General features: G+C 39.0%; 1 protein-coding gene across 8 annotated transcripts in view; it reads left to right on the plus strand.

Moving 5' to 3' along the window:
- LOC109472103 (beta-1,4 N-acetylgalactosaminyltransferase 1-like) overlaps window positions 1-7,828 on the plus strand; it is an 84,062-nt gene that overhangs the window by 46,323 nt on the left and 29,911 nt on the right. For 7 of the 8 annotated variants that reach the window (XM_019771676.1, XM_019771675.1, XM_019771680.1 and 4 more), the window contains one exon: window positions 169-292. In XM_019771676.1, the coding sequence (XP_019627235.1) occupies window positions 169-292 (124 nt within the window). The remainder of the gene's footprint in view (window positions 1-168; window positions 293-7,828) is intronic. The other variant, XR_002140341.1, reaches the window with a different exon arrangement.

A 7,828-nucleotide genomic window follows, 5' to 3' on the forward strand; every position in this document is an offset into this window, starting at 1 on the left:
GGTCCCCCATGTCAAAAAAAGCCCGGTCTAGGTAGGGTTAATACACTGCAGGTGTTCCTGTTATACGAATCAATACGGTGTTTAACATGCCTAATATTCGCTTTATCAATTTACGATTATCACATCTATTATTTGAAAGACCTAAGATGCTTGATCTTATTACTGCAGGTAGGTGTGGGAATCCAGGATCGGTTAAGTCCAACAACTTACCTAGCTCTCGGGAATAAGACACACAGGTGCATTATTCAGAAACCAGACCCAGGATATTACTATGAAATCCGCGGATTTCCTGGTGAGTAAATAAAATTAACATTTTCTACATAATTATCTTTATGCCTTAATAAAACATTATTCACACCCCCTTTATTATGAGTAATTATTCTTGCTTTAGATCTAGACCTGGTTAGTTTTAGTTGCATAGGTTAATCAAACTGTTAAAATACTGCTCTACATGGTCAAAGATGCGAAATGTTACAAGGTAGAGTAAGATGCTAACTATCATACTAGGGAAACATTTGTACTAAAAGATTTTACATACAAACGTTATATGTTATTATCATAATTTATTAGACGGCACGAAGTCCCGAGTTTCCGGGCTGGAAACTCCCGTACACACATCCGGGAATTCCAAATATGCGGACGTTTCCGGCCCCAATATGCTCCACTTTAGGTGTTAGAGCCGTAACTTTGTATGTAGTTTCAGACAGTTTCCTTTCAGAAATTGGATTAACATTAATTACTATGCAGTATCATTGCACATTTTTCCACAGCCTGTTCTCCTCTGTTTGCACGACGCCTTGACGCAGTGCACAGTAAACCAGTCAGTATTGCCCTGATGAAGATGACAGAAGGTTATCGAAACGCTGGCTTGAAAAATAAATGGTTGTGATAGAAAGAACTTTGCTATTCAGTCGTTTACCAACCTGATGAAATTATTTACGGATATTTCGAAACATTTGACTCGACTTACCCGTGTACGAGTACTTCTACTCATTCCCGTACAAATTTTTAGCCGTCCCGCCACCTCGTGAAAAAAAGAAACAGGTAAAAAATATTTAATCAAAGGTGTATTCTACCTCATTTGCATTGCAAGCACATATGATACTCTTTAGGTTATATTCCTGTTTTGGAAGTTTTGCAGCAGATAACACTGCAGGGAATGGCGTCGGACCTCTTTTTTTGGAAAGGGCATTTTCCCCGAATAGGCTACTAACGATGACAATGTCATATATAACCATACTTAATGTTTAAGACATAGCCTATATAAGCAAAAAACTATTTTTGAAAATTCACGATTGATTATTCAAAATGGCGGATAGCTTAAATATGCTTGACGTCATCTTATGACGTCACCGGTGTTTGTTTGTTTGTTTGTTTGTTTATTCCGATCCCCATTAGTGCTTAAAATCACTATTCTTCCTGGGGTCAATAAAATAAAACATAGATAACAAAACTTTGTACATAATGATGATTACAAATAATAAAGTAACTTCAAATCAATAGAGTAAATTCAAATCAATAGGAGAGGTCAGAGGTCGACCTAAAAAAAAGCACAGAATAATCTGAACATAATTCAGAGTTGTATGTAATCAACAAAGGTGCCAACAAAATTAACAAGGGTATAAATAACTTAAATAACTGAATAGAACATAATGTCTAACTGATCATGATTCCAAAGAAAAGATAAATATAACAAATTGATCAGCCATTTAAATAACTGAAAGGTAGCAGCAGAGACAAAATAATATACAAAATACAAATAAAACATTCTATACAATAAGAGATCAGGCTTAGCTTATGCTTGTTACCACCATAGGCTCAATGGTGAGGATTTGCTTTGAGTCATAGCCCAATCTCTTATTCTTGTTTTGAATACAGCACAGTTGGTTGTGATTAAGTTACTAGGTAGTGTGTTATACGCTTTAGTGCATCTGTAAAGAAATGATCTAGTCAGGGCTTTGGTTCTGGGTTTGGGTAGTGTGTAGCCTCCTCTGTGTGACAATCTGGTGTTGTGTTGGTGTGAGATATGAGTGGTACTAACTCTGTCATATGTGCTCTTTGGTTGTTTGACTTTGACAAGTTTGTGGAAGGCACTTAAGGTGGTGGTGTACATTCTTTCCTTGACAGATTGCCACTTGAGCCTAGAGTGTAGAACGTCAGAACTAGTGAGTTGTGTTGAGTTCGCTGCAAGCCTAGCTGCTCGGTTTTGCATACTCTGTAGTTTGTCTAGCTGTGTCTGTGTTGTGGAGGAGAGTATTGTAGAACAGTAATCTAGGTGGGATAGAACAAGGGATTGGATGACAGTTTTAATAGATCACTGGGAAGTAGTCTTTATATTTCCTTGTTGATGCTATAGTGCTTGCCATTTTTATTCTTTAACCTTCCTAACATGCTGGCCCCAGGACAGGTGCTGGTCAACGGTAAACCCCAGTAGGTCTGCATGACACACCTGAGTGATATGTTTGCCTGCCACGCTGAGGTTTAATTCAGGTTTTTGTTTCAGTTTATGGTGGCTTCCGATGAGGATAGATTTAGTTTTCCCCACATTAAGGACCAGTCTGTTGGTTTCTACCCATCTCCAAATACGTGTGAGTTCAGGTTGTAGGACTTTTTTGATTTCTGCTACACTAGGGGCGGCGACAAATGGTGTGGTGTCATCTGCATACATGACTAAGTTAGCCTTCTCAGTTATGGTGGCCAGGTCGTTTGTGTAAAGGCAAAATAGCAAGGGTCCCAAGCAGCTGCCCTGGGGAACTCCACACTTGGTTTTGTTGTAAGTTGAGAAGTCCCCATTAATGAACACCGCTTGTTCCCTATCCCTCAGATAGCTACTAATCCAGCTGACAGCAAGAGTGTTAAAACCGTAGCCTTCTAGCTTGGCCAGTAAAATGTCGTGATCGACAATATCGAATGCTGCGCTAAAGTCGAGTAGGACCGCAGCTACCATGTTACCTTTATCAACTTCTGCTAGCCAATTGTCGGTCATTTCTATCAAGGCACTAGATGTAGAGTGGTGTTTCTTGTAAGCATGTTGGCAATCAGATATGATGTTATTGAAGAGAAGGTAATCTTGAATTTGTTTTTGAACTATCCTCTCAACTACTTTGCTTATGGCTGGGAGCAGGCTTATGGGTCTACTGTTGGGTCCATTCAGTGCAGCAGACTTATTCTTTATCAGAGGAATGACTTTGGCCTTTTTCCATTGTGAGGGAAACAGTCCTTGTCTTTAGGAACAGTTGACTATGTGGCAAAGAGGTCTGGCTATGTGATCTGCACAGAGACTGAGTAGTGTGTTGTCTATGTTATCATATCCTGTTGTTTTGGTCTGTGGCAGTGCTTTGAGTATTTCACATAACTGTCTCTCTGTGACCTGTTGAAAGGAGAAAGGTGCAATCCCTTGATGACATTATATCCTTAACAGGTTTAATAGCTTCCTCTATGTTTGGATGTCCATCTTGTGTTAGACCATTGACCTTGTTAGTGAAATAATCATTGAAATACTTTGCAATGTCGCTTGGTTTAGTCCATATCCGGCCATCAGATTCTATGAAGTTTGGTGTTTTACCTGTCTTCCTACCCAACATGCCATTTATTACATTCCAAAGCTGTTTGGTGTTACTGTCTCTACTATGTGACTCTAACTGTTCTTTATAAAAGGCCTTCTTTTTCTTCCTGTTTTCTCTTACAGTGTCATTCCTTAGGCGTTTGTACCTCTCATAATCTGAGGGCAAGCCAGAAGTGTGTGCTTCAAATTTAGCCTGGTCCCGCAAATCCATAAGAAGTCGTAGGTCCTCGTCTACCCACTGGGCTGGCGATGACCTAAAGGTGGTATTACGGACCGGGGCATGACGGTTGGTTACGCTTGTGAAGAGGGTCATAAATATGTTGAGAGCATCTTCCACATTATAGCTATTTAGTACCAAGTCCCAGGGAGATTGTGCAATATCTTGGAGGAAAACATCTTGATCAAACCTCTTGTATGAGCGTTTTAGTTTGATTGAGGCCTGTATTTTTGGTAGTTTGGATTTGCGTGTTATGTGTACTAGGTTGTGATCAGTAAACCCTACTGGAACAGAGTGTGATTGGGTGAATTTGTCTGGTCTGTTTGTGAAAATCAAGTCAATACAAGAAGACGTTACATGACCATTGGCTGTTTTACCAATCCTGGTTGCATCTGCCATCATCTGTGTTAGGTTCAAGGATAACAACTCTGATTCTAGTCTTTCTTTGAGAGGGCAGGTACTACTTAGCCAGTCGATGTTGAAGTCACCTAATATAATAACTTCCTGATCATTTTCGGTTGCTTTGTCTAGTGAAAGTGTTATTTTGTTGAGGTATTCAATCTTAGCACTGGGTGCTCTATACAGGCATCCAACCAGGATGGGTTTGACATAAGGAAGGTGAACTTCAGCCCACACAATTTCTAAGTCATTGGTTTCAAGATCAAGTCTTCTTCTGTGGGGGATGTTGTTATTTATGTACAATGCAACACCTCCACCTTTGCTATTACGGTCATACCTTAATATGGAATAGTTACCAACATCTATGGCACCGTCATAAATAGTATTGTCTAAATGTGTTTCAGATATGGCAATAACATGCAAGTTATTCGTTCGTAACAAGTTGTAAATCTCTTGCACTTTGTACCGTAGACTGTTTATGTTGACATGTGCAATGTGTAATCCTTTACTTGGTAGGCTTATATTGGGACCAGGATTAGTCTGGATGTCACCAGCCAGTAACAAAGTAATTGTAGCTAGTAGTGCATATGAAGAGCCCGTGGTACCTCTGGTTGCAGATCTCCTTGACTCAGAGTTGGGCTTCGTTGACAGCTGGATACTGTTCACCGCATAAGCCCCACACATCCCCAGGGACGCTGGTTGGTCCGCCGCTAACTGCCATGAAGTCAGACGATCCGGGGTCCGCTGGGTTGGTTGTGCAAGACTAACATTTGGCAGAAGGGCTACTATGATAGTTGCTAAGAGTAGCATGTGGTCTCTAGCTAAGCCCAAAAGTGTCATTTTACACATGGACACAAGGGAAGTCTAAATACAATTAATCCTATGAATCGTTGTACAAATACGTTATAAACTATACAAAAATGACTCCTGACAACAATAAGGTGGTTACACAGTCAATATATTACACTCGTAGATAACTAGCAACATGTATACGACCTGAGACTTCCGAGTATGCCTGGTGATGCCTCCTACGTAACTCGGTGTGCCCTCCCCACTATGGCGGTGGCCCCACGCGAGATACAAAAACGTTACTAAAAATGATTGTCTCTACTAAAATTTGATACTAAACTCTTGTTCAGAACAAACCAAATAACTTAGGACATAAGAAAAAGGAAAGTTGTCTTCAATCGCTTGCTGAATAATATAAAAAAGGAGGGCTTACTCCCCAGCCAAGAAAAAGACCACCATCTTCCATTTCATGACCTCTGACCTCTGCTATGGGCAACATAAGACTTTGTACACCCTAATATTCTGTCATAAATACTTTTGGTAAAGTTACGTTGTATACCATTTAGTTTTCAGGGAATAACCTATCTAGACGGTTTAGGGCAATAAAATCACATTTATGACGTCATATTACGTCATAACCACATAACAATTGCAGATATGATACATTTTTATTAGTACACCATCCTCTAAAATTTGGTGGTCATACAACATACCGTTCTCGAGTTCTGAGGGGGGGGGCAAATGAGACCCCCCGTCCCACCAAGCCCAAAAAAGCCCGGTCTAGATAGGGTTAAAGGTATATTTTATGGTGAATTGTTTCCAAGTCTATAGTATGGCATATAACACTGTACATACCGCGGCTCTGGTGGAGTGTTCTTGTTCCTTTCGGAAAGTCTTTGGTCCAGGGCCGAAATGTCCTAATCAGCTCTAGGCTGAACAATCCATGGCCCAAACTGTTAGATATTGTGCCTTGTTAATTTCCTGTCATTTTTCACATTTATGAGGCGAAAAATTAAATTGGATCACAAAAAGGGGAGAAACTTAAGCAAACTTGTTAAAATACTGGAAAAAAAGGGGGCAAGCAAATATCGACGTCGTTATGCCAAACCATGTAAATATTTCAAAAGATACCTAACCCGGAAGTTTGGGGTTAGATAGTGTAAAAGACATGACACGTAATATTCTGAAGCAGAACTACTAGCGTACTTTTAGCCTTATGCCCATTTTTGGAGTCTATAGTTACTACAAGATAGCAGATTGGTTACTGTGAGAAACCTGATGGCAATATGATACTAAATTAAAATTTTAGGAAATGTGATAAGAGATTAAAAAAATAAGATTTAACATCGTATAAGAGTCATATATCATCATCACAAGAATATCATCTGAAGGCAAAGCATCAGACCAACCGTATACACCGAGGACTAGGCGGGGCATTAACCCTTTATCAAAACAAAATATAGACATAAAGAAATATTCATTCATTCATTCCTTCTTTATTTCAGATAAAAAAAACTTTTAAAAAATACATCATTAAAAAAATACGAAACTCTAGAGACATACAAATAATACAGAAAAAAAACCTTGATGCATAATGAATTGTAAGTCGTTAGGAAAAAGAGTTTCTGTAAAAGGCATCAGATATTACTAAGTGATTAATGATTGCGTTATGAAAGTAATGTAATCGTTTTGAGAAAGAGTAACAAATCCTCCTCCGCCTAGTTTCAAATGTGTCAGTATAGTGATTCACAAACATTCCACTAGCACTACATCGCGAAGTGAATTTATAATAATTCTAAAGCAATTATTTTAAGAACACCTAAGCTAACAGAGCTCCATAACTGGGCGCCATATAACTGGGTGCAATACGTCATAAACAGGTGTCTCTTAACGGACGGAGAGCAGCAGAAAAATTTGCGATTGATACTGTTTGCACGGCTATAAAGACTCTTCAGCAGAGCAAGTACACAATCATCGTCGCTCAATGTGGTATCTAAATGTATACCCAAGTAGACAAAGAAGTTTACATATTTAGGTTGGTACCATATAGACGGCAATGACAATGGAAGCTGAAGTGGCAAACGTTAACATACAGAAAGTCTTATTAGTATTAAAAAATATGTCACTACCATGGCCAACCACTTCACAATTCCCTACCAATCTCTGTAGAGATTGAATGCTAGGGCAAATCAGACATATGTCATCAGCATAAAAGAGGTGATTGGTAATGGACCCACCTACATAGCAGCCCACCTTGGCATTGTTCAGGCTAACACTCAAATCATCCATATACACATTTTAACCCTATCTAGACCGGGGGGGGGGCTAAAAGTGCCCGCGCCAAATTTGATGTCACATAGCGTCTGAACGGCTAGTGCTAGAACCGCCAAACTTGGTGACTTGTCCTAAAATATTGTTGGCAACAATTCTGTATTAGTGGGATAAGATTATGATTTTTCTGTTGCCATGGCAGCGGGTTTCTGACAGGCATTCTTTGCTAAATTTAATAATTCCCGTTTCAACAACAGAATTTTATGGGTTTTATGTCAAGTTACACATGGTTTCTAATATTAATAACATCTCATAGAATTATATGTAAATTTTATGCTAATTTGATTACGTCATTGGCCACAATCCAAGATGGCGGACCATATCATTAGATCAGGTTAATACAGCTTATTTTCTTTGAACTTTCATCACTACTCCCATTTCTTTTTACATAATAGGTTCATATGAACGTCTCTAGTCTGTTTACAATGTATTCTAGGCTTTATCCTGGAAAAAAAACTTTTTTTTGAAAATTCAAGATTGATGATCCAAGATGGCGGATAGGTAATATATGCATGACGTCATTTTAT

This window comes from Branchiostoma belcheri, unplaced genomic scaffold (genome assembly GCF_001625305.1).
Source record: "Branchiostoma belcheri isolate BF01 breed outbred unplaced genomic scaffold, Haploidv18h27 scaffold267, whole genome shotgun sequence".
NCBI classification, from domain to species: domain Eukaryota; kingdom Metazoa; phylum Chordata; class Leptocardii; order Amphioxiformes; family Branchiostomatidae; genus Branchiostoma; species Branchiostoma belcheri.